A 25,025-nucleotide genomic window follows, 5' to 3' on the forward strand; every position below is an offset into this window, starting at 1 on the left:
AGGCACCCACCACTGCGCCCGGCTAATTTTTTGTATTTTTAGTAGAGACGGGGTTTCACCGTATTAGCCACGATGGCCTCGATCTCCTCACCTCATGATCCACCCACCTCGGCCTCCCAAAGTGCTGGGATTACAGGCGTGAGCCACCACACCCGGCCACTTGCTAATATTTTTTAAAACTGGAAGGCTAAAACAAACACAAAAAGATAAAAATGATTACCTATAAGGGGACAGAGGAGCAGCCCAAGATGGAAGATGATAATGTATATTCTCCTAAAAATATAATACATATTTACTGCCTCCATGCACTGAAAAGGACAAGAAACAATGACCAACTCAGTAGTAATGAGCAACTCTAGTACTCAGATTATTAACTCTCGCAACATTTCCCCTAAAAAAAAAAATCTGACTCCCTTGCAGAAACGGCTGATTCCAGGACTGGGCAAGAATTGCACTGAATGAGTGTAGACTAAACTATAATACCAGAGAGCACATCAAAAAGACTAGGGAAGAGATAACCCACAGATTGGGAGAAAATACTTGCAAACCACACATCTGTAAGGGAGTAATACCGAAAATACATGAGGAACTCAAACAACTTAATAGCAAGAAGCTACTGGGGAGGCTGAGGGGCAGGAGAATTGCTTGAACCTGGGAGGCAGAGGTCACAGTGAGCTGAGACTGTGCCATTGCATTCCAGCCTGGGAGACAGAGTGAGATCCTGTCTCAAAAATAAAAAAAGATAAAGTGTGCAATTCAGTGTTTTTTTATATATTCACAGTGTTGTGCAACCATCACCAATATATATTTCCTGGCTATTTCCACCACCCCCCCAACCCCCGCCAAAGAAAGCCCATAACTGTTAGTAGTCTCTCCCTACAGCCTCTGGCAAACACTAATCTGCTTTCTCTGTGGATGGGTCTGGACTTTTCCTATCAATCAAATAATACAATATGTGGCCTTTTGTGGCAACATTTTTCACTGACCCTAATGTTTTCAAGGTTCATCCATGTTGTAGCATGTAGAATTACTCCATTCTTTCTTTGTGGCTGAATAATATTCCATTCATGGTTATATCACATTTGGTTTACCCATTCACCAGTTGATAGTATTTCGTATATTGAACGACCCTTTTATCCTTGGGATAAATACCACTTGGTCATGGTACATAATTCTCTTAATATGATGTTGGATTTGGTTTGCTAGTATTTTGTCAAGAATTTCTGCATCAATATTCATAAGGGATATTGGCCTATAGTTTGCTTTGTGATGGCTTTATCTTTCTTTGGTATCATGGTAATGTTGGCCTCATAGAATGAGTTAAGAAGTGTTCTGTCTTTACTTTTTAAAGAGTTTGAAAATTGATTTTAGCTTTTAAAAAAATGTTTGGTAGAATTCTCCAGTGAAGACATTTGGTTCAGGGCTTTTTTTTCTTGGGAAGCTGTTGGTTCAGGGCTTTTTTTTCTTGGAAAGCTGTCGATTACTGATTAAATTTTTCTTTCTTTTTTGAGACAGAGTCTTGCTCTGTTGCACACAGGCCGGAGTGCAGTGGCACGATCTCAGCTCACTGCAAGCTCCGCTTCCCAGGTTCGTGCCATTCTCCTGCCTCAGCCTCCCGGGTAGCTGGGACTACAGGCACTTGCCACCACGCCAGGCTAATTTTTTATATTTTTAGTAGAGAAGGGGTTTCATCGTGTTAGCCAGGATGGTCTCGATCTCCTGACCTCATGATCCACCCGCCTTGGCCTTCCAAAGTGCTGGGATTACAGGCGTGAGCCACTGCATCTGGCCAGATTTCTTTACTTGTTATAAATCTGTTCCGATTTTCTATTTCTTCTTGAGTTTTGTTTTATTTTGTTTTCTTTTGGTAGTTTGTGTGTTTCAAAAAAATTGTCTATTTTATCTAAGTTATCTAATTTGTTGATATACAATTTTCATAGCACTCTCTTATAATCCTTCTGGAAGGTCTGTGGTAACACCCCCACTTTCTTGTCTGATTTTAGTAATTTGAGAGTTTTCACTTTCTTCTTGCTCAGTCTAGCTGAAGGATTGTCAGTTATGTTGTTCTTTCACAGAACGTGCTTTTGATTTTATTAATTCTGTTGTTTCACTATTCACTGTTTTATTTATTTTTGTTCTAATCTTTATTATTTCCATCCTTTTCCTAGCTTTGCATTTAGCTTGGTCTTCTCTTCCTAGTTTTGTGAGGTATAAAGTTAGGTTATTGATTTTATAGTCTTCTTTTTTTAAAAATTTTTTTTTCTTTTTATTATTATTATTATTATTATTATTATACTTTAGGCTCTATGGTACATGTGCGCAACGTGCAGGTAAGTTACATATGTATACATGTGCCATGCTGGTGCGCTGCACCCACCAACTCGTCATCTAGCATTAGGTATATCTCCCAATGCTATCCCTCCCCCCTCCCCCCACCCCACAACAGTCCCTGAAGTGTGATGTTCCCCTTCCTGTGTCCATGTGTTGTCATTGTTCAATTCCCACCTATGAGTGAGAATATGCGGTGTTTGGTTTTTTGTTCTTGCGATAGTTTACTGAGAATGATGATTTCCAATTTCATCCATGTCCCTACAAAGGACGTGAACTCATCATTTTTTATGGCTGCATAGTATTCCATGGTGTATATGTGCCACATTTTCTTAATCCAGTCTATCATTGTTGGACATTTGGGTTGGTTCCAAGTCTTTGCTATTGTGAATAATGCCGCAATAAACATGTGTGCATGTGTCTTTATAGCAGCATGATTTATACTCCTTTGGGTATATACCCAGTAATGGGATGGCTGGGTCAAATGGAATTTGTAGTTCTAGATCCCTGAGGAATCGCCACACTGACTTCCACAAGGGTTGAACTAGTTTACAGTCCCACCAACAGTGTAAAAGTGTTCCTATTTCTCCACATCCTCTCCAGCACCTGTTGTTTCCTGACTTTTTAATGATTGCCATTCTAACTGGTGTGAGATGGTATCTCATTGTGGTTTTGATTTGCATTTCTCTGATGGCCAGTGATGGTGAGCATTTTTTCATGTGTTTTTTGGCTGCATAAATGTCTTCTTTTGAGAAGTGTCTGTTCATGTCCTTCGCCCACTTTTTGATGGGGTTGTTTGTTTTTTTCTTGTAAATTTGTTGGAGTTCATTGTAGATTCTGGATATTAGCCCTTTGTCAGATGAGTAGGTTGCGAAAATGTTCTCCCATTTTGTAGGTTGCCTGTTCACTCTGATGGTAGTTTCCTTTGCTGTGCAGAAGCTCTTTAGTTTAATTAGATCCCATTTGTCAATTTTGGCTTTTGTTGCCATTGCTTTTGGTGTTTTCGACATGAAGTCCTTGCCCATGCCTATGTCCTGAATGGTATTGCCTAGGTTTTCTTCTAGGGTTTTTATGGTTTTAGGTCTAACATTTAAGTCTTTAATCCATCTTGAATTAATTTTTGTATAAGGTGTAAGGAAGGGATCGAGTTTCAGCTTTCTACATATGGCTAGCCAGTTTTCCCAGCACCATTTATTAAATAGGGAATCCTTTCCCCATTTCTTGTTTTTGTCAGGTTTGTCAAAGATCAGATAGTTGTAAATATGTGGCATTATTTCTGACGGCTCTGTTCTGTTCCATTGATCTATATCTCTGTTTTGGTACCAGTACCATGCTGTTTTGGTTACTGTAGCCTTGTAGTATAGTTTGAAGTCAGGTAGCGTGATGCCTCCAGCTTTCTTCTTTTGGCTTAGGATTGACTTGGCGATGCGGGCTCTTTTTTGGTTCCATATGAACTTTAAAGTAGTTTTTTCCAATTCTGTGAAGAAAGTCATTGGTAACTTGATGGGGATGGCATTGAATCTGTAAATTACCTTGGGAAGGATAGCCATTTTCACGATATTGATTCTTCCTACCCATGAGCATGGAATGTTCTTCCATTTGTTTGTATCCTCTTTTATTTCATTGAGCAGTGGTTTGTAGTTCTCCTTGAAGAGGTCCTTCACATCCCTTGTAAGTTGGATTCCTAGGTATTTTATTCTCTTTGAAGCAATTGTGAATGGGAGTTCACTCATGATTTGGCTCTCTGTTTGTCTGTTATTGATGTATAAGAATGCTTGTGATTTTTGTACATTGATTTTGTATCCTGAGACTTTGCTGAAGTTGCTTATCAGCTTAAGGAGATTTTGGGCTGAGACAATGGGGTTTTCTAGATATACTATCATGTCATCTGCAAACAGGGACAATTTGACTTCCTCTTTTCCTAATTGAATACCCTTGATTTCCTTCTCTTGCCTGATTGCCCTGGCCAGAACTTCCAACACTATGTTGAATAGGAGTGGTGAGAGAGGGCATCCCTGTCTTGTGCCAGTTTTCAAAGGGAATGCTTCCAGTTTTTGCCCATTCGGTATGATATTGGCTGTGGGTTTGTCATAAATAGCTCTTATTATTTTGAGATACATCCCATCAATACCTAATTTATTGAGAGTTTTTAGCATGAAGGGTTGTTGAATTTTGTCAAAGGCCTTTTCTGCATCTATTGAGATAATCATGTGGTTTTTGACTTTGGTTCTGTTTATATGCTGGATTACATTTATTGATTTGCATATATTGAACCAGCCTTGCATCCCAGGGATGAAGCCCACTTGATCATGGTGGATAAGCTTTTTGATGTGCTGCTGGATTCTGTTTGCCAGTATTTTATTGAGGATTTTTGCATCAATGTTCATCAAAGATATTGGTCTAAAACTCTCTTTTTTGGTTGTGTCTCTGCCAGGCTTTGGTATCAGGATGCTGCTGGCCTCATAAAATGAGTTAGGGAGGATTCCCTCTTTTTCTATTGATTGGAATAGTTTCAGAAGGAATAGTACCAGCTCCTCCTTGTACCTCTGGTAGAATTCGGCTGTGAACCCATCTGGTCCTGGACTTTTTTTGGTTGGTAAGCTATTGATTATTGCCACAATTTCAGCTCCTGTTATTGGTCTATTCAGAGATTCAACTTCTTCCTGGTTTAGTCTTGGGAGGGTGTATGTGTTGAGGAATTTATCCATTTCTCCTAGATTTTCTAGTTTATTTGTGTAGAGGTGTTTGTAATATTCTCTGATGGTAGTTTGTATTTCTGTGGGATCGGTGGTAATATCCCCTTTATCATTTTTTATTGCATCTATTTGATTCTTCTCTCTTTTTTTCTTTATTAATCTTGCTAGCGGTCTATTAATTTTGTTGATCCTTTCAAAAAACCAGCTCCTGGATTCATTGATTTTTTGAAGGGTTTTTTGTGTCTCTATTTCCTTCAGTTCTGCTCTGATTTTAGTTATTTCTTGCCTTCTGCTAGCTTTTGAATGTGTTTGCTCTTGCTTTTCTAGTTCTTTTAATTGTGATGTTAGGGTGTCAATTTTGGATCTTTCCTGCTTTCTCTTGTGGGCATTTAGTGCTATAAATTTCCCTCTACACACTGCTTTGAATGCATCCCAGAGATTCTGGTATGTTGTGTCTTGGTTCTCGTTGGTTTCAAAGAACATCTTTATTTCTGCCTTCATTTCGTTATGTACCCAGTAGTCATTCAGGAGCAGGTTGTTCAGTTTCCACGTAGTTGAGCGGTTTTGAGTGAGATTCTTAATCCTGAGTTCTAGCTTGATTGCACTGTGATCTGAGAGATAGTTTGTTATAATTTCTGTTCTTTTACATTTATTGAGGAGAGCTTTACTTCCAAGTATATGGTCAATTTTGGAATAGGTGTGGTGTGGTGCTGAAAAAAATGTATATTCTGTTGATTTGGGGTGGAGAGTTCTGTAGATGTCTATTAGGTCTGCTTGGTGCAGAGCTGAGTTCAATTCCTGGGTATCCTTGTTGATTTTCTGTCTCATTGATCTGTCTAATGTTGACAGTGGGGTGTTAAAGTCTCCCATTATTAATGTGTGGGAGTCTAAGTCTCTTTGTAGGTCACTCAGGACTTGCTTTATGAATCTGGGTGCTCCTGTATTGGTTGCATATATATTTAGGATAGTTAGCTCTTCTTGTTGAATTAATCCCTTTACCATTATGTAATGGCCTTCTTTGTCTCTTTTGATCTTTGTTGGTTTAAAGTCTGTTTTATCAGAGACTAGGATTGCAACCCCTGCCTTTTTTGTTTTCCATTTGCTTGGTAGATCTTCCTCCATCCTTTTATTTTGAGCCTATGTGTGTCTCTGCACGTGAGATGGGTTTCCTGAATACAGCACATTGATGGGTCTTGAGTCTTTATCCAATTTGCCAGTCTGTGTCTTTTAATTGGAGCATTTAGTCCATTTACATTTAAAGTTAATATTGTTATGTGTGAATCTGATCCTGTCATTATGATGTTAGCTGGTTATTTTGCTCGTTAGTTGATGCAGTCTCTTCCTAGTCTCGATGGTCTTTACAATTCGGTATGATTTTGCAGTGGCTGGTACCGGTTGTGCCTTTCCATGTTCAGTGCTTCCTTCAGGAGCTCTTTTAGGGCAGGCCTGGTGGTGACAAAATCTCTCAGCATTTGCTTGTCTGTAAAGTATTTTATTTCTCCTTCACTTATGAAGCTTAGTTTGGCAGGATATGAAATTCTGGGTTGAAAATTCTTTTCTTTAAGAATGTTGAATATTGGCCCCCACTCTCTTCTGGCTTGTAGGGTTTCTGCTGAGAGATCTGCTGTTAGTCTGATGGGCTTCCCTTTGATGGTAACCCGACCTTTCTCTCTGGCTGCCCTTAACATTTTTTCCTTCATTTCAACTTTGGTGAATCTGACAATTATGTGTCTTGGAGTTGCTCTTCTCGAGGAGTACCTCTGTGGCGTTCTCTGTATTTCCTGAATCTGAATGTTGGCCTGTCTTGCTAGATTGGGGAAGTTCTCCTGGATAATATCCTGCAGAGTGTTTTCCAACTTGTTTCCATTCTCCCCGTCACTTTCAGGTATACCAATCAGATGTAGATTTGGTCTTTTCACATAGTCCCACATTTCTTGGAGGCTTTGCTCGTTTCTTTTTATTCTTTTTTCTCTAAACTTCCCTTCTCACTTCATTTCATTCATTTCGTCTTCCAGGGCTGATACCCTTTCTTCCATTTGATCGCATCGGCTCCTGAGGCTTCTGCATTCTTCACGTAGTTCTCGAGCCTTGGTTTTCAGCTCCATCAGCTCCTTTAAGCACTTCTCTGTATTGGTTATTCTAGTTATACATTCTTCTAAATTTTTTTCAAAGTTTTCAACTTCTTTGCCTTTGGTTTGAATATCCTCCCGTAGCTCGGAGTAATTTGATCGTCTGAAGCCTTCTTCTCTCAGCTCGTCAAAGTCATTCTCCGTCCAGCTTTGTTCCGTTGCTGGTGAGGAACTGCGTTCCTTTGGAGGAGGAGAGGTGCTCTGCTTTTTAGAGTTTCCAGTTTTTCTGCTCTGTTTTTTCCCCATCTTTGTGGTTTTATCTACTTTTGGTCTTTGATGATGGTGAGGTACAGATGGGTTTTTGGTGTGGATGTCCTTTCTGTTAGTTTTCCTTCTAACAGACAGGACCCTCAGCTGCAGGTCTGTTGGAGTACCTGGCCGGCCGTGTGAGGTGTCAGTCTGCCCCTGCTGGGGGGTGCCTCCCAGTTAGGCTGCTCGGGGGTCAGGGGTCAGGGACCCACTTGAGGAGGCAGTCAGCCCGTTCTCAGATCTCCAGCTGCGTGCTGGGAGAACCACTGCTCTCCTCACAGCTGTCAGACAGGGACATTTAAGTCTGCAGAGGTTACTGCTGTCTTTTTGTTTGTCTGTGCCCTGCCCCCAGAGGTGGAGCCTACAGAGGCAGGCAGGCCTCCTTGAGCTGTGGTGGGCTCCACCCAGTTCAAGCTTCCAGGCTGCTTTGTTTACTTAAGCGAGCCTGGGCAATGGCGGGCGCCCCTCCCCCAGCCTCGCTGCCGACTTGCTGTTTGATCTCTGACTGCTGTGCTAGCAATCAGCGAGACTCCGTGGGCGTCGGACCCTCTGAGCCAGGTGCGGGCTATACTCTCCTGGGGCACCGTTTCCTAAGCCCGTCGGAAAAACACAGTATTTGGGTGGGAGTGGCCCGACTTTCCAGATGCCGTCTGTCACCCCTGGAAAGGGAACTCCCTGACCCCTTGCGCTTTCCGAGTGAGGCAATGCCTTGCCCCTGCTTCGGCTGGTGCACGGTGCACTCACCCACTGACCTGCGCCCACTGTCTGGCACTCCCTAGTGAGATGAACATGGTACCTCAGATGGAAATGCAGAAATCACCCGTCTTCTGCGTCGCTCGCGCTGGGAGCTGTAGACCAGAGCTGTTCCTATTCCTATAGTCTTCTTTTTTAATGTAGGCATTTTCAGCTTTAAATTTCACACTGAGCACTGTTTTTGCTGCATCCTGTATGTTTTGGTATGTTGTGCTTTTGTTTTCATCCATCTCAACATATTATCTAATTCCACCTGTAATTTCTTCTTTGACCCATTGATTAAAGTATGTTGCTTAATTTCTATGTATTTGTGAATTTTCCAGTTTTCTTTTTGTTATTGAATTCTACTTTCATTCCATTATGGTTGGAGAAGATCTTTTGTATGATTTCAATATTTTAAAAATGTATTGAAAGCTGGGTGTGGTGGCTCACACCTGTAATCCCAGCAGTTTGGGAGGCTGAGGTGGGCAGATCACGAGGTCAGGAGGTCGAAACCATCCTGGCTAACATGGTGAAACCCTGTCTCTACTAAAAATACAAAAACAAAATTAGCCGGCCATGGTGGTGGGCACCTGTAGTCCCAGCTACTCGGGAGGCTGAGGCAGGAGAATGGCGTGAACCTGGGAGGTGGAGGTTGCAGTAAGCCGAGATCATGCCACTGCACTCCAGCCTGGGCAACAGAGCAGGACATCATCTCAGAAAAAAAAAATGTATTGAGACCTGTCTTTTGGTCTAACATATGACCTATCCTAGAGAATGTTCCATTTAACTTGAGGAGAATGTGTATTTGTTGTTGGATGGAGGGTTCTGTAGATATCTGATAGGTATAGTTGGTTTATGGTGTTGTTTAAATCCTCCATTTCCTTACTGACCTTCTCTCTAGTGGTTCTATTAATTATTGATTATGGGGAATTAAAATCTCCAACTATTATCAGAGAGTAGAACTGTCTATTTCTCCCTTCAATTCAGTCAGTTTTTGCTTCACGTATTTTTGGGATCTGTTGTTAGGAGCATATATTTTATAATTGTTACATATTCTTCTTTTTAGAAACTAATGTTTACTTTCCATCAACTTTATTTTCATTTTGCTTAAGAGCCTGTGAAAGAACAGCTTAAGACCACCTAGTGGTTGTTCTTACCCATTCAGTGGCCTGAACAGCGGGAGTTGCAAAGCAGTCTTCAGTGGCAGGCTGTGGGCGACTCTTCAGTGGGGAATTTCTGAATAGGCACAGAGGGCACCTGTAGGCCTTCAAACTGGTCTGCAACCTCAGGTTGAGTGGCACTGAACTCAGAGCGGAAGCAGTCCATTTACCCTGAAATTTCTCCTTGATCACAGCTTTTTCAGCAGCAGCTTGTGCTCTTCCTTTTCAATCATTGCAGGATCTCTGTGGAAATAGAGATCAGCATGACCTTCCATGGGATTTCATAGAAGATGGTGCCATGCATGTGTAGAACTTCCTGAGTCAGCCTCCACCATATCAGACCCACCAAGTGAGAGCTCTTGTTGTTGCATTGCATGTCAATGTACACATAGCACAGAGAAGAAACTGTTACACAGAGCAATTGTGGGCAGATTTATGTAAGATGCCTCTGTCAGAGTCTGGTGGTCAGCCTTAGGATTGATAATCACCAGAAGACATGGTTCCTGGAAGGCTGCTTGGATCTGGTTAGTGAAGGTTTCAGGAGTGAAGTGGCCATAAATAGGAGTGGCTACACTGGCAGCAGCAAACTTCAGCATAGCCTTCTGGCCAGTATTCCTAGAGGATATGACACTGACATCAGCAGGGTCTTCACTGGCAACAATGGCATGAACTGCCACCAGAAGCTTCTCCCAGGTCCTTCTCAAGGAAAAGTGATGGCATACTGATTAGATGTATGATGCCAATGCCATCACTTTTCCTTTTGTAGACGTACTGCTCTATTTGGAGTCAAGGTTGGTGCCACCTAAGTAGATTCCTACTGAAAGGAATTTGAGGACCTCCTCCTTCATTTACAGGACATCAAGGGCTCCAGACGTTGTGAAAGTTTCCCTTTAAGTTATGACACGAATCCAGAACAACACTGTATAGATCCCTTTCTGGGTTGTGCAGAAAGACAACTGTTACATATTCTTGGTGTTTTGACCCTTTTATAAATATGTAATATCTGTCTTCATCTGTTATAACAATTCTTGAGTCTATTTTGCCTCACAGTAGTATAGCCTTCCCACCTCTTTTTGGTTACTATTTGCAAAGAATATTTTTTCCCATCATTTCACTTTCAACTAAGTTATGCCTTGGAATCTAAAGCAAGTTTCTTGTGGACAGCACATAGTTGGATTATGTATTTTTATTCATTCTTCCAATCTCCACCTTTTAATCGAAGAATTTCATCCATTTATATTTAATTACTGATAAGAAAAGACTTAGTTCTGCCATTTGTTTTATATTTTCAAATTTGTTTTATATTTCTTATACTTTTTTGTTCCACTACTATTAATTTCTTTTGTGATTTATTTCTTCTAGTGTATCATTTTGATGCTTTTCTCATTTATTTTTCTGTATTTTTTTAGTTTTTCTCCCAGTCATTACCGTGGCTATTACAACGATCATATTAACTTTATAATAATCAAGTTTGAGGTAATATCAACTTAGTTTCTTTTTTTTTTTTTTTTTTTTTGAGATGTGGTCTTTCTCTGTCACCCAGGCTGGAGGGCAGTGGTATGATCATGGCTCACTGCATCCTCAACCTCTTGGGTTCAAGCAATTCTCCTGCCTTAGCCTCCTGAATAGCTAAGGACTACAGGCATGTAACACCACACTTTGCTAATTTTTTTTTTTTTTTTTGTAGAGATGGGGTCTCCATATGTTGCCCGGGCTGGCATGGAACTCCTGGACTCAAGCAATCCTCCTGCCACCTCAGCCTCCCAAAGTGCTGGGATTACAGGTATGAGCCATCACACCTGGCCATATTTATTCAAATTTTTTAAAATTTACACATTTTGATACATTTATACCTAAGTATTTGATTTTTTGCTACTAATATGAATAATATTACGTTTTCAGTTTCAAATTCCAATCATTTATTGCTGGTATATAAGAAAGCAATTGACATTTATATATTAACATTGTATCCTGGAACACTGCTATTATCACGTAATAGCTCCAAGAGTTTGTTGTCATTGTTGTTGATTCTTTGGAATTAACTATATAGATAATCACATCATCTGTGAAAAATGACAGCTTTATTTCTTCCTTTCTAATTTGTATATCTGTATTTCCTGTTTTGTCTTATTGCATTGGCTAAGACTTCCAGTAAGGCATTGAATAAGAGAAATGAGAGGGGGCATCTTTCCCTTGTTCCTTGATCTTTGCCTTGATATTAGAGGAAAAGCAGCTAGTCTCTCATCATTAAGTATGATGTTATAGGTTTTTGGGTAGACGTTCTTTATCAAATTGTGGAATTCCCCTAAGGTAATAGTTTTATGAGTTTTTATGATTAGTGGGTGTTAGATTTTTATCACATGCTTTTTCTGCATCTATTGATAGGATTATATGATTTTTCTTCTTTGGCTTGTTGATGTGATGAATTACATTAATCGATTTTCGAATGTTGAACCAGTCTTGCACATCTTGAATAAATCTCGTCTGGTCAGAGCATGTGATTCTTTTTATGCAATGTTGTATTTGATTTTGGTTTCATTGCTGAAAATTCTCCATCAATTTTCTATTTCCAATTTCATTAATTTCTGCTGTAATTTTTATTGTTTCTTTTCTTTTGCTCACTTTCTTTTGGATCTAACTTGCTCCCATTTTTCTAGGGTGGAAGCATAGATTATTGACTTTAGATCTTTTCTTTATTCTAATATATATGTTCAATGCTATAAATTTCCTTCTAGGCATTGCTTTTACTGCATTCTGCAAATTTCAGTAAGTTGTATTTTCATATTAATTTAATTCAAATATCTTAAAATTTCTTTGACTTGTGTGTTACTTAGAAATATGTTGTTTAATTGCCAAGTATATTGGGGTTTTTCAGCTATCTTTCTTTTTTTTTTTTTTTTTTTTTAAGCCATAAAACATTAAATATTTACTTCTGTTAGTGTGCTTTGGTGCTTTGACGTTTACATTATCTCATAACAATTCTATTAATATTAGACATTATCCCAGTTTTAAAGGTTGAGAAACCAGGGTTTTAAGTTGTTTTGTATCTTTTTTTTTTTTTTTTTTTCACCCATATCTTTTTTTTTTATTTTTTTTTTTATTTTTTTATTTTTTATTTTTTATTTTTTTTTTAAATTTATGAAGTATTTATTGATGATTCTTGGGTGTTTCTCGGAGAGGGGGATATGGGAGGGTCATAGGATAATAGTGGAGAGAAGGTCAGGAGATAAACACATGAACAAAGGTCTCTGGTTTTCCTAGGCAGAGGACCCTGCGGCCTTCTGCAGTGTTTGTGCCCCTGGGTACTGGAGATTAGGGAGTGGTGATGACTCTTAAAGAGCATGCTGCCTTCAAGCATCTGTTTAACAAAGTACATCTTGCACCGCCCTTAATCCATTTAACCCTGAGTTGACACAGCATATGTTTCAGAGAGCATGGGGCTGGGGGAAAGGCCATAGATCAACAGCATCCCAAGGCAGAGGAATTTCTCCTAGTCAGAACAAAATGGAATCTCCTATGCCTACCCCTTTCTACACAGACACAGCAACAATCTGATCTCTCCTTCCTTTCCCCACACTTCCCCCCCCCTTCCTTTCAACAAAACCGCCATCGTCCTCATGGCCGGCTCCCGATGGTCGCTGTCTCTTCGGAGCTGTTGGGTACACCTCCCAGACAGGGCGGCCGGGCAGAGGCGCTCCTCGCTTCCCAGACGGGGCCGCCCGGGCAGAGGCGCTCCTCACTTCCCAGACGGGGCCGCCCGGGCAGAGGCGCTCCTCTCCTCCCAGACGGGGCGGCCGGGCAGAGGTGCTCCTCGCTTCCCAGACGGGGCCGCCCGGGCAGAGGCGCTCCTCGCTTCCCAGACGGGGCCGCCCGGGCAGAGGCGCTCCTCGCTTCCCAGACCGGGCCGCCCGGGCAGAGGCGCTCCTCACTTCCTCCCAGACCGGGTGGCAGCCGGGCAGAGGCGCTCCTCACCTCCCAGATGGGGCGGCCGGGCAGAGGCGCTCCTCACTTCCCAGAGGGGGCGGCCGGGCAGAGGCGCTCCTCACTTCCCAGACCGGGCGGCCGGGCAGAGGCGCTCCTCACTTCCCAGATGGGGCGGCCGGGCAGAGACGCTCCTCACTTCCTCCCAGACGGGGTGGCGGCCGGGCAGAGGCGCTCCTCACCTCCCAGACAGGGCGGCCGGGCAGAGGCGCTCCTCACTTCCCAGACGGGGCGGCCGGGCAGAGGCGCTCCTCACTTCCCAGACTGGGCGGCCGGGCAGAGGCGCTCCTCACTTCCCAGACTGGGCGGCCGGGCAGAGGCGCTCCTCACCTCCTAGACGGGGTGGCCAGGCAGAGGCGCTCCTCACTTCCCAGACGGTGTGGCGGCTGGGCAGAGGCGCTCCTCCCTTCCCAGATGGGGCAGCCAGGCAGAGGCGCTCCTCACTTCCTCCCAGACGGGGTGGCGGCCAGGCAGAGGCGCTCCTCACTTCCCAGAGGGGGCGGCCGGGCAGAGGTGCTCCTCACTTCCTCCCAGACGGGGTGGTGGCTGGGCAGAGGCACTCCTCACCTCCCAGACGGGGCGGCCGGGCAGAGGTGCTCCTCATCTCCCAGACGGGGCGGCCGGGCAGAGGTGCTCCTCACTTCCCCCCAGACGGGGTGACGGCCGGGCAGAGGCACTCCTCACCTCCCAGACGGGGCGGCCAGACAGAGGCGCTTCTCACTTCCCATACGGGGTGGCAGCCGGGCAGAGGCGCTCCTCACTTCCCAGATGGGGCAGCTGGGCAGAGGTGCTCCTCACTTCCTCCCAGACGGGGTGGCGGCCAGGCAGAGGCGCTCCTCACTTCCCAGACTGGGCGGCCGGGCAGAGGCGCTCCTCACCTCCTAGACGGGGTGGCCAGGCAGAGGCGCTCCTCACTTCCCAGACGGTGTGGCGGCTGGGCAGAGGCGCTCCTCCCTTCCCAGATGGGGCGGCCAGGCAGAGGCGCTCCTCACTTCCCCCCAGACGGGGTGGCGGCCAGGCAGAGGCACTCCTCACCTCCCAGACGGGGCGGCCGGGCAGAGGTGCTCCTCATCTCCCAGACGGGGCGGCCGGGCAGAGGTGCTCCTCACTTCCCCCCAGACGGGGTGACGGCCGGGCAGAGGCACTCCTCACCTCCCAGACGGGGCGGCCGGACAGAGGCGCTCCTCACTTCCCATACGGGGTGGCAGCCGGGCAGAGGCGCTCCTCACTTCCCAGATGGGGCAGCCGGGCAGAGGCGCTCCTCACTTCCTCTCAGATGGGGTGGCGGCCGGGCAGAGGCGCTCCTCACTTCCCAGACGGGGCGGCCGGGCAGAGGTGCTCCTCACTTCCTCCCAGACGGGGTGGCGGCCGGGCAGAGGCGCTCCTCACCTCCCAGACGGGGTGGCCGGGCAGAGGCGCTCCTCCCTTCCCAGACGGAGTGGCCAGGCGGAGGCGCTCCTCACCTCCCAGAGTGGGCAGCCAGGCAGAGGCGCTCCTCACTTCCCAGAGTGGGCGGCCGGGCAGAGGCGCTCCTCACTTCCCATAGGGGGTGGCAGCCAGGCAGAGGCGCTCCTCACTTCCCAGATGTGGCAGCTGGGCAAAGGTGCTCCTCACTTCCTCCCAGACGGGGTGGCGGCCAGGCAGAGGCGCTCCTCACCTCCCAGACGGGGCGGCCGGGCAGAGGCGCTCCTCACCTCCCAGACGGGGCGGCTGGGCAGAGGCGCTCCTCACCTCCCAGAAGGGGCGGCTGGGCAGAGGCGCTCCTCACTTCCCATATGGGGTGGCAGCCGGGCAGAGGTGCTCCTCACTTCCCAGACAGGGTGGCGGCCAGGCAGAGGCGCTCCTCACCTCCCAGATGGGGCAACCGGGCAGAGGCGCTCCTCACTTCCTCCCAGACGGGGTGGCGGCCAGGCAGAGGCGCTCCTCACCTCCCAGACGGGGCGGCCGGGCAGAGGTGCTCCTCATCTCCCAGACGGGGCGGCCGGGCAGAGGTGCTCCTCATCTCCCAGATGGGGCAGCCGGGCAGAGGTGCTCCTCACTTCCTCCCAGACGGGGTGGCGGCCGGGCAGAGGCACTCCTCACCTCCCAGACGGGGCGGCCGGGCAGAGGCGCTCCTCACTTCCTCCCAGACGGGGTGGTGGCCGGGCAGAGGCGCTCCTCACCTCCCAGAAGGGGTGGCCAGGCCGAGGCGCTCCTCACCTCCCAGACGGGGCGGCCAGGCAGAGGCGCTCCTCACTTCCTCCCAGACGGGGTGGCGGCCGGGCAGAGGCGCTCCTCACCTCCCAGAAGGGGTGGCCAGGCAGAGGCGCTCCTCACCTCCCAGACGGGGCGGCCGGGCAGAGGTGCTCCTCATCTCCCAGACGGGGCAGCCGGGCAGAGGCGCTCCTCCCTTCCTCCCAGACGGGGTGGCAGCCGGGCAGAGGCGCTCCTCACATCCCAGACGATGGGCGGCCGGGCAGAGGCGCTCCTCACTTCCCAGATAGGGCGGCCGGGCAGAGGGGTTCCTCACATCCCAGACGATGGGCGGCCAGGCAGAGATGCTCCTCACTTTCTAGACGGGGTGGCGGCGGGGCAGAGGCTGTAATCTTAGCACTTTAAGAGGCCAAGGCAGGAGGCTGGTAGGTGGAGGTTGCAGCGAGCCGAGATCACACCACTGCACTCCAGCCTGAGCACCATTGAGCATTGAGTTAACGAGACTCCGTCCGCAATCCCAGCACCTCGGGAGGCCGAGGCAGGCAGATCACTCGAGGCCAGGAGCTGGAGACCAGCCCGGTCAACACGGCGAAACCCCGTCTCCACCAAAAATACAAAAACCATTCAGGCGTGGCGGCGCGTGCCTGCAATCCCAGGCACTCGGCAGGCCGAGGCAGGAGAGTCACCGGAGCCCGAGGCAGGGAGGTTGCAGCGAGCCGGATCATGGCAGTACAGTCCAGCTTCGGTAACAGCGGGAGACCGAAGAAAGGGGAGAGGGAGGGGGAGGGGGAGGGGGAGGGGGAGGGGGAGGGGGAGGGGGAGGGGGAGGGGGAGGGGGAGGGGGAGGGGGAGGGGGAGGGAGAGGGAGAGCTTTCAGCTATCTTTCTGTATTAATTTCTAGTTTAATTCCGCTGAAGACTGACAGCATATTCTGTATGCTTTCTATTCTTTTAAATTTGTTATGGTGTGTTTTATAACCCAGAATGTGGTCTATATTCATAAATATTCCATATGAGCTTGAGTAGAATGCATATTCTACTGTTGTTGGGTGAAGTATTCTACAATGCCAATTAGATCCAGCTGATTGATGGTGCCGCTGAGTTCAACCATGTCCTTATTGACTTTTTCCCTGCTAGATCTGTCTATTATTGGTAGAGGGCTTTTCAAATTTTCAACTATAACAGTGAATTCATCTATTCCTATTTTCAGGTCTATTAGTTTTTTCTTCGTGTATTTTATTTTTCATATTTATTTATTTATTTATTTTTGAGATGGAGTCTCACTCTGTCGCCCAGACTGGAGTGCAGAGGAGTGATCTTGGCTCACTGCAACCTCTGCCTCCCAGGTTCAAGCGATTCTCCTGCCTCAGCCTCCCCAGGAGCTGTGACTAGAGGCGCGTACCACCATGCCTGGCTAATTTTTGTATTTTTTGGTAAAGACAGGGTTTCACCATATTGGTCAGGCTGGTCTAGAATCCTGACCTCAAGTGATCCGCCTACCTCAGCCTCCCAAAGTGCTGGGATTACAGGCATGAGCCACCACACCCGGCCCTGAATTACACACTTTAAAATGGTGATTTTTCTTTTTTCTTTTCTTTTTTTCTGAGATGGAGTCTCACTCTTTTGCCCAAGCTGGAGTGCAGTGGTGCGATCTCAGCTCACTGCAACCTCTGTTTCCCAGGTTCAAGCGATTCTTCTGCCTCAGCCTACCGAGTAGCAGGCATGCACCCCCATGCTCGGCTAATTTTTTTATAAAATGGTGAATTTTTAATATGGAATTATATCTAAATAAAAGTGCTAAAACCCCAAAATGATATCAGATGTTGAATTGTAGGTAACATGTTATAATTTCTACTGGAATTTTAAGGCATAATTTCTAGAAATGATTTACATTGTGGCATAATTCAAGACTGACAACTCTCTAATCAGTACTTAGAATTTATACTTTGAACCTGATGAAAAAATAAAGAAAAACAAGAATTTGTATGATATTTTCACTGTTTCAGGTAAGAGTGAGCCTGGAAGGAGTTGGGGAAGAACACATCAGCTTCAGCCTAAACTATTTTTCTCTATTTAATTTGCATATATTTTTAGCAGGCATTTTAGTAGTCTCCAGTTCAGAAGACATATCACATTCCTCACCTGTGGGGAGCAAGAGTTGGGCAATTCTGAGTCAACGTGGCAAGCTCAGTTCCCACTGGGTAAATCCGGTAGAGACGGACACAGATATACACACACTCACACACACTCAGCAGAAAGGACTACTATCCTAAAACTTCTGTTTGACATCAGGGCCCAAACAACATTAAGGCAGTACTCATCTAGTGTGTTAAAAAACAAAACAAAACAAAAATAACCCTGTTTTTTCTCTGCAGTGGACACCAGCTGGGCATCCTCTAACCCAATTCAATTCTGATGTTATCTACCTGGAGATAGCATTAGATCCCACAAGTTGCAGTCTCTGTCCCATAAGACTATCCCCACTTCAGGCACCAGTGGCAAGTCTCGGCCTCTGGAACTTCTGACCAACCGGCTTCAGGTTAAGGTTCCCAAAACCCCTTATTCAGGCTTGACTAATTTGCTAGAGTGGCTCACAAAACTCAGGGACACGTGTATACTGGCTTATTATGAAGAATATTTTAAAAGATACAAGTAAGCAACCAGATGAAGAGATACATAGGGCAAGGTCCGAAAGAGTCCCGAGCACAGGAGCTCTCGTTCCTGTGGAGTTGGGGTGTACTGCCCTCCCGGCAAGCTGATGAGTTCTTGTTTACCTTCTTGCAGGCCTCCATGAGTTTAGCTGTCCAGAAGCTCTCTGTGTCCCATCCCCTTGGGCCTTTTATCAAGATGTCATTAGATAGGCAGGACTATCATGAACAACAATGTAAAAATGTGATTGAACAAAAAGGGTATGATCTAACACTATTAGACTGAGTAGGGAAACCCAGCAAGGCCTGACTATTCAGATTCTTCTTGGCCTCTCTGTGCAGCATTTCTTCATCCTGGGTATGGGGGAGGACCCCTTCTGAATTGGAGTCTTATTGAGGTAGAGACCCACAGGATTTATTTCCCTGGTCCTGACAGATTAAAGTGAAGAAACTGGCAAAAACCAGCAGATGGCAATAAAAGCGATCTCTAGCTGCTCTCATTGCTCATTAGTATAAGACACTCCCACTCAGTGCCACAGTTTACAAAATGCCATGGCAATGGCCCAGAAGTTACTGCTCCTTTCCTAGAAAGTCCTAAATAACCTACCCTTCAATTTGCATTAACTCACTCCCTAATTTGTGTGTAATTGAAAGTGGGAATAAGTGAGTATAAATATAGTTGCCAAGAGCTCATATGTTGCTGACTCTGGGTGCACTGCCTTTGATTTAGCTCTGCTCCACAAAGAGCAGTACTGTTCAAAAACAGATTGTTGCCCAGCACCACTAGCTCACCCTTGATTTATTTTTCAGGGTGAAGTCCAGAAGCCTCCCTGGCTAAGCCCCAAATATGGGAGCTTCCCATTCCTGTATCATTATGACCTACAGCCAGACAAGGTAAATCGGAGAATTTACTCATGGCCACCTCCAAGACAGAAAGGCAGGGGAAAACTAGAGTATATTTTTAGTTTATGTGGCCTGCCTTGGAGAGAAAAAAGGAGTAGATGAAAGGAGAGCAAGAGAAGGTCAGAGAGAGAAATTCTGTCTTTTGAAGCCTGAAAGTGCCCCAACATACACGGAAAGGCAGTCTTTGTTTTTTTTTTTTTTTTTTTTTTTTGAGACAGTTTTGCTGTGTCGCCCAGGCTACAGTGCAGTGGCGCGATCTTGCCTCACTGCAAGCTCTGCCTTTCGGGTTCACGCCATTCTCCTGCCTCAGCCTCCCGAGTAGCTGGGACTACAGCAGCTTGCCACCATGCCCAGCTAATTTTTTGTACTTTTAGTAGAGACGGGGTTTCACCGTGTTAGCCAGGATGGCTTCAATCTCCTGACCTCGTGATCCACCCGCCTCGGCCTCCCAAAGTGCTGGGATTACAGGTGTGAGCCACTGTGCCCGGCCAAGAAAGACAGTCTTTTATGTTTATGATTCTGAAGCTGTTCCGAAACAAAAGGCCAAATACTTTAATGAAAGATATGCTGATTGTTCTAGCCACTTAGGAAATAACAAAGGCTATGGGAATTATGAGTCAAAAACCACAGATGAATATGTGTATCTCACAGTACCTGTAAGTATAAAATAAAGAAAGAGGTTTTATGCACACCTTTTATTTTTTTTCAGAGAGACCTGCCTCGGCCTCCCAAAGTGCTGGGATTATAGGCGTGAGCCACCACACCTAGCCTTTATCCACTTTGTTAGGGACAGAGTGGGTCTCTGGCTCAACAAAAAGCCCAGATAAATCAATGGGGCTTTGGTACATTAGGTCAGCAGAAGGGAAAAGGCCAGTAGAAGGGACAGCAGTATGCAGTAAACACGGAAGTACCTAGGGGAGAAGGAAGAAGACATAGAAGTTGGAGGCACCTGTAAGCCAACTGGACTTGTTTCTGAATACAGTTTAGGTAACCTGTAGACACATCTATGCCTGACGGTATTCAGAAATAAAATCAGTAAAACTTTCAACACAATGACAGCAGAGCATTAAACCAGGAGTAGGACTCTTCTGACATCAGGGCCCTGTGCCACAGCACAAGTCATATACCTATGAAGCCTTCCCTGGCTGTGTGTGTTGGCTGATAACAACTTACATCTTTTTTCGGGAGGAGTGAGGGGACAAGGTCTCACTCTGTTGTCCAGGCTGGAGTGCAGTGGTGCAGTCATAGCTCACTGCAGCCTTGACCTCCCGGGCTCAAGCAATTCTCCCTCCTTAGCTTCTCAAGTAGGCGGGACCAAAGTTGCGTGCCACCACACCCAGCTAAGTGTGTGTGTGTGTGTGTGTGTGTGTGTGTGTGTGTGTGTGTGTGTGTGTGTGTGTGTGTGTGTGTGTGTGTGTGTGTGTGTGTGTGTGTGTGTGTGTGTGTATGGAGATGGGGTTCTCCCTATGTTGCCCAGGCTGGTCTCAAACTCCTGGGCTCAAGCAATCCTCCCACCTCAGCCTCCCAAATTGCTGGGATTACAGGCCTGAGCCATACAACTCACATTTTACCTCTTCTCCAGGGAATTGTTCTCTGCCAAATGGGAGCCACCTTGCTCCAGAGACTATGCTCTGCTCCACCTACAGACTTTGATCTGTGACTGACACTGAGCTACAAAAAGCCAGTGACTTACTGTCAAGGTGGGATGACTTGTGTGTGCTTCAGAGTTTTCAGGTGCGATTAACTAAACCTAATCTCTAGTTAAACCCCATTCTTCACCATTGCCCTGCTTCCCAGCCCTGTCCTGCTGCCTTTACTTCCTTTAACCCGAGAGAGCATTACAAGAAACTACATTCATAAGGATCTCTGCTCCAAGTTCTGCTTCTAGGGAGCCCGACCTAAAATAGGAAGGGTCTCTTTATAGAAATATTTCAGCTAAAATCCCAAAAAGAGGAAAATAGAAAGAGTATTTGCTTTCCCTTGGACAAACTTGAATTGAAATTGAACCCAAATTCCAGGATGCTTTTCTAGAATTAGTAACCATTTTATAGGAACCACAGAGTAAAGAGATATGTGTTAATGACACCACTGAGATCCAGACTGTAGGAAAATACAGAACAAATGACTATTTCATCAATAATTAAAGAAAAAATTAAAAAATGAAAACCCACAGATTAAAAGAAATTTAGGAAATTTGGCAACCAATCGAAATGCGCATATCTCATTTGTATCTTGATTCAAACAAACTGTTAAAACTATAACACAATTGGGTATTTGAACACAGATTAGATATAAAATGATATTAAGGAATTGTGAATTATTAGATGTGACAACAGTATTGTGGTTATATGCTAAAAAGAAGAAAACCCTTATCTTGTAGATATGTACTTTGAAATATTTATGCCTAAAGTGATATTATGTCTAGAATTTGCTTCAGAAATAATCTTTAAGATTGGGAAGCGGGTAAGATAAAGACGAAATAAGATTGGCCATGAGTTGTTAACTGTGGAATCTGAGTGAGGACTAGTACATGGGTTTGCATTATACTATTCCATTTTTCCAAATGTCCGAAATTTTCCATTAAAGTTAAGATAAAGTTAAACTATAAAGACTGTGTTTCTTAAACAAAAAAGGGGCCGGGCGCGGTGGCTCACGCCTGTAATCCCAGCACTTTGGGAGGCCGAGGTGGGTGGATCACGAGGTCAGGAGATCCAGACCATCCTGGCTAACACGGTGAAACCCCGTCTCTACTACAAGTACAAAAAATTAGCCGGGCGTGGTGGCGGGCGCATGTAGTCTCAGCTACTCAGGAGACTGACGCAGGAGAATGGCGTGAACCCGGGAGGCGGAGCTTGCAGTGAGCCGAGATCGCGCCACTGCACTCCAGGCTGGGCGAAAGAGCGAGACTCTGTCTCAAAAAAAAAAAAAAAAAAAAAAAGGAACAGAACAGAAAGATATTAAGAAAAATTAGATAAAAATCCACTGTCCTTGACTCATTTCCTGTTACTCACAAACGTTCTGGTGTAGAGAAAAGGGTGAGCATTGGTAACAAGGACCACAGTTTGCCATTGGGGTGGGCGGGACAGATGCTCTCTTTATTTAAATTTTTGACATCTTGCTCATCATAAATTTTCTTGCAATAATTTTTTCAAAATGTTGCATTAAAATGTTATTTTTCTTGACTGCTGAGGAATTTTGCACCCCTTTAAATTCTGCGCCCGCGTCCTGGTTGGGAGATGTGGGGAAAATCCTGGGAGCCCGGGACAGGGATAGGCAAGTCCCCACAGAAGTGGGAATGGCCAACAGCTCCCTGAGAAGACAGCTTCCTTCTTGGGGAGGCAGAGGAAGTCCCAAGAATACACAAAGACAGGACAGTGGAAGGGCCCGCCAGTCTGGAGATACTAAAAGAGACTCCGGATGCGGATAGGGGCTGACCCGAAAGCCCCGCCTGACTCCGGGCTGCAGGAGGGGGCGTGGGACGGGGGCGGAGCCGTTGGCTATGACAACAGCCCCACGTGACCGGCCAACACTGAGTCTTGTCTCGCTGTGGCGTCAGAGCCGTCGTGGCTGGTTCGCTTCTCGGCGGCGGTACCTGCTCCCGGTGGCCCTGAGGACCTGTGGGCCAGGGGCGGCCCAGAAAGTAGGAAGCGAAGGGGGAGCAGGTAAGGGACCCGGAGGGGGGGGTCCCTGGGGTTGGTGTGAGGGAGTGGGTCCGGCCTGTGGATGCCCCACCCCGGGGGAGCCGTGCGGAGAAGCAATCGGTCCGCGATGCAGCCCCCGGGCCCCGCGGCGGACCCGCGAGCCTTCCTTGAGCGGAGAGGTGCCCGGCCCGGAGGGAGCCGGCGGTCCTGGGGCTACGACCCTTCGGAAACACCTGCCTACGCCACCAGCGCAAGCTTTTCCGACACCCATGCCCCGCACTTCTTGGTGCAGAAAATGGCGGTCAGCTTGCGGGGCGAGGCGGCTGAGGCGGGGGGCGAGGGCGGCGAGGAGGGCTAGGGGCAGGGCCCCGGGGCGGGGCGGGGCGGGGCGGGGCGGGGCGGGGAGGGGAAGGGAAGGGGCCGGATGGCCCCTAGGTGCTAGCTAGCGTTCTGCTGCAGCAGCCCCCACTTCCCCCACCCCGGCCGTCTGCAGGTCTGCGGGGCTGTGTCGCGGCGGCGCACCTCGCGTCAAGAATCGGGAGGAGGAGGAGACTGCAAGGATAGGCCCAGGTCGGTGCGAGGGACAGTGGTGAGGTGGGGGCCGGAACGTGAGGAAAGTCCAGTGTGAGACCCCAATCCGTGCCTTCACTCTCGCCCCCCTCTACCCCATGCAGTCCTCCCCTTCCCACACCCCATCCTCGTCCTCCATTTTGCTGCCTGCGGAAGCCTGGAGATGGATCTACAGGGAAAATGGTGGGCTTTGTGGAAGGGAGGGGCTCGGATTGGGGGCACCCCACAGGGAATACTGGCTTCTCAGGTGGAAAAAAATGAAATGTTAAAGAGTATAAAGTCAAGTCCAGGGCTCTGAATTTTAAAAGGTGCCTAGTAGGGCCTTTGTCCTCAGTGCTTATCAGTCCACCAAGAATTCAGCCCATTTTCTGTCTCTTGTCTCCTAGGAGTAATGGAGTCCAAAGAGGAACTAGCGGCAAACAATCTCAACGGGGAAAATGCCCAACAAGAAAACGAAGGAAGGGAGCAGGCCCCCACGCAGAATGAAGAAACCCGCCATTTGGGAGGGGGTGAAGGCCAGAAGCCTGGAGGAAATATCAGGCGGGGGCGAGTTAGGCGACTTGTCCCTAATTTTCGATGGGCCATACCTAATAGGCATATTGAGCACAATGAAGCGAGAGATGATGTAGAAAGGTTTGTAGGGCAGATGATGGAAATCAAGAGAAAGACTAGGGAACAGCAGATGAGGCACTATATGCGCTTCCAAACTCCTGAACCTGACAACCATTATGACTTTTGCCTCATACCTTGAATCCTAAAAGTTTTCGCTGAGGTTAATGTGAACACTGCTTTACAAGCTTGTATTTTTGTGATTTACTTTTTCTGTAAGCCTTTTGGTGTTTCCACTTACCAGTTTCTAATGGAAATTAGAATTCTAATTGAATATTGTTTTCTCTCAGCCTAAAAGTTACGGTCAGCATGGCAATTCACCTATTTTAGGAAAAATACTCTTTTCATAATATGAAATGCATAAAGCAGTTCAAAAAGCAGTCTGTATTCCATCATCTTCCTCTTTCATTCCAGTCCTTATTTTTTGTAAATATTACTTTTTTTCCTCCGGCTACCTGGACTCAAAATCTCAGTTGTCTTTGACAGTTTTTTTCTTGTCCCTGACCAAAAAAGAATGATCATACCCAGAATTCAGTGTTTGATATTTTAAGAATGTATGTTCTAGTGTTTTTCAGAGTGAGTCTACCATCTGTATAAAAACACCTTGGGGGCAGGGGCATTTAAAAATGTAGGACCTATCGTCCAGACTCACAGAGTGGGGCTCCAGAATCTCCATTTTTAACTCTCAAGTAATTCTGATGTGTACCAAAATGAGTGCCATTGGTGTGTGTGTATGTAACTATATACATATGTGTGTGTGTATATAATGTGTCATAACCGTAAACAATAAACAATATCAAGCTAAATCTGACTTTGATGGGCAAGTAATTAAAAAAGAAAAGTATGAGACCTTAAAATAAGACTGATGATTATAGGAGTGGTAGGGACAGTGGCAAAGTTATTCACTGTGCAAAGCGAAACATGCCTGAAGGTCACAGCCTGAGGAACTCAGAATTCATCACCCCTGTCAGCAGTTTCACATCCAGGATCTCGTTTTATTCTTAGAACAACTTATAAAATCTGTATTGTTATCCCACTTTTACAGATGAGGTCACTGGGGCTTAGAGATGTTAAGTACCAAGGCTAACCCCTGCTGAATATCTTGGGGGTGGGGGAATCCAGCCTGGGCCATTTTCTACTGGACCTTATCATCTGGAGATGCAGAATATTTGACTTTTGTAACT

General features: G+C 46.2%; 1 protein-coding gene and 1 pseudogene across 1 annotated transcript; one reads left to right on the top strand and one right to left on the bottom strand.

Moving 5' to 3' along the window:
• Window positions 1–9,526: 9,526 nt before the first annotated feature.
• Window positions 9,527–16,581, bottom strand: LOC134760892 (small ribosomal subunit protein uS2-like; annotated as a pseudogene).
• A 5,974-nt stretch (window positions 16,582–22,555) lies between these two features.
• Window positions 22,556–24,647, top strand: BEX4 (brain expressed X-linked 4; the record flags this gene model as incomplete). Its single annotated transcript, NM_001133350.1, is given in 3 exon segments — window positions 22,556–22,683; window positions 23,156–23,232; window positions 23,619–24,647. A coding segment is annotated over 1 exon segment (360 nt). The 3' UTR covers window positions 23,984–24,647.
• Window positions 24,648–25,025: the final 378 nt, after the last annotated feature.

Source organism: Pongo abelii, chromosome X (genome assembly GCF_028885655.2).
Source record: "Pongo abelii isolate AG06213 chromosome X, NHGRI_mPonAbe1-v2.0_pri, whole genome shotgun sequence".
Lineage (NCBI taxonomy): Eukaryota > Metazoa > Chordata > Mammalia > Primates > Hominidae > Pongo > Pongo abelii.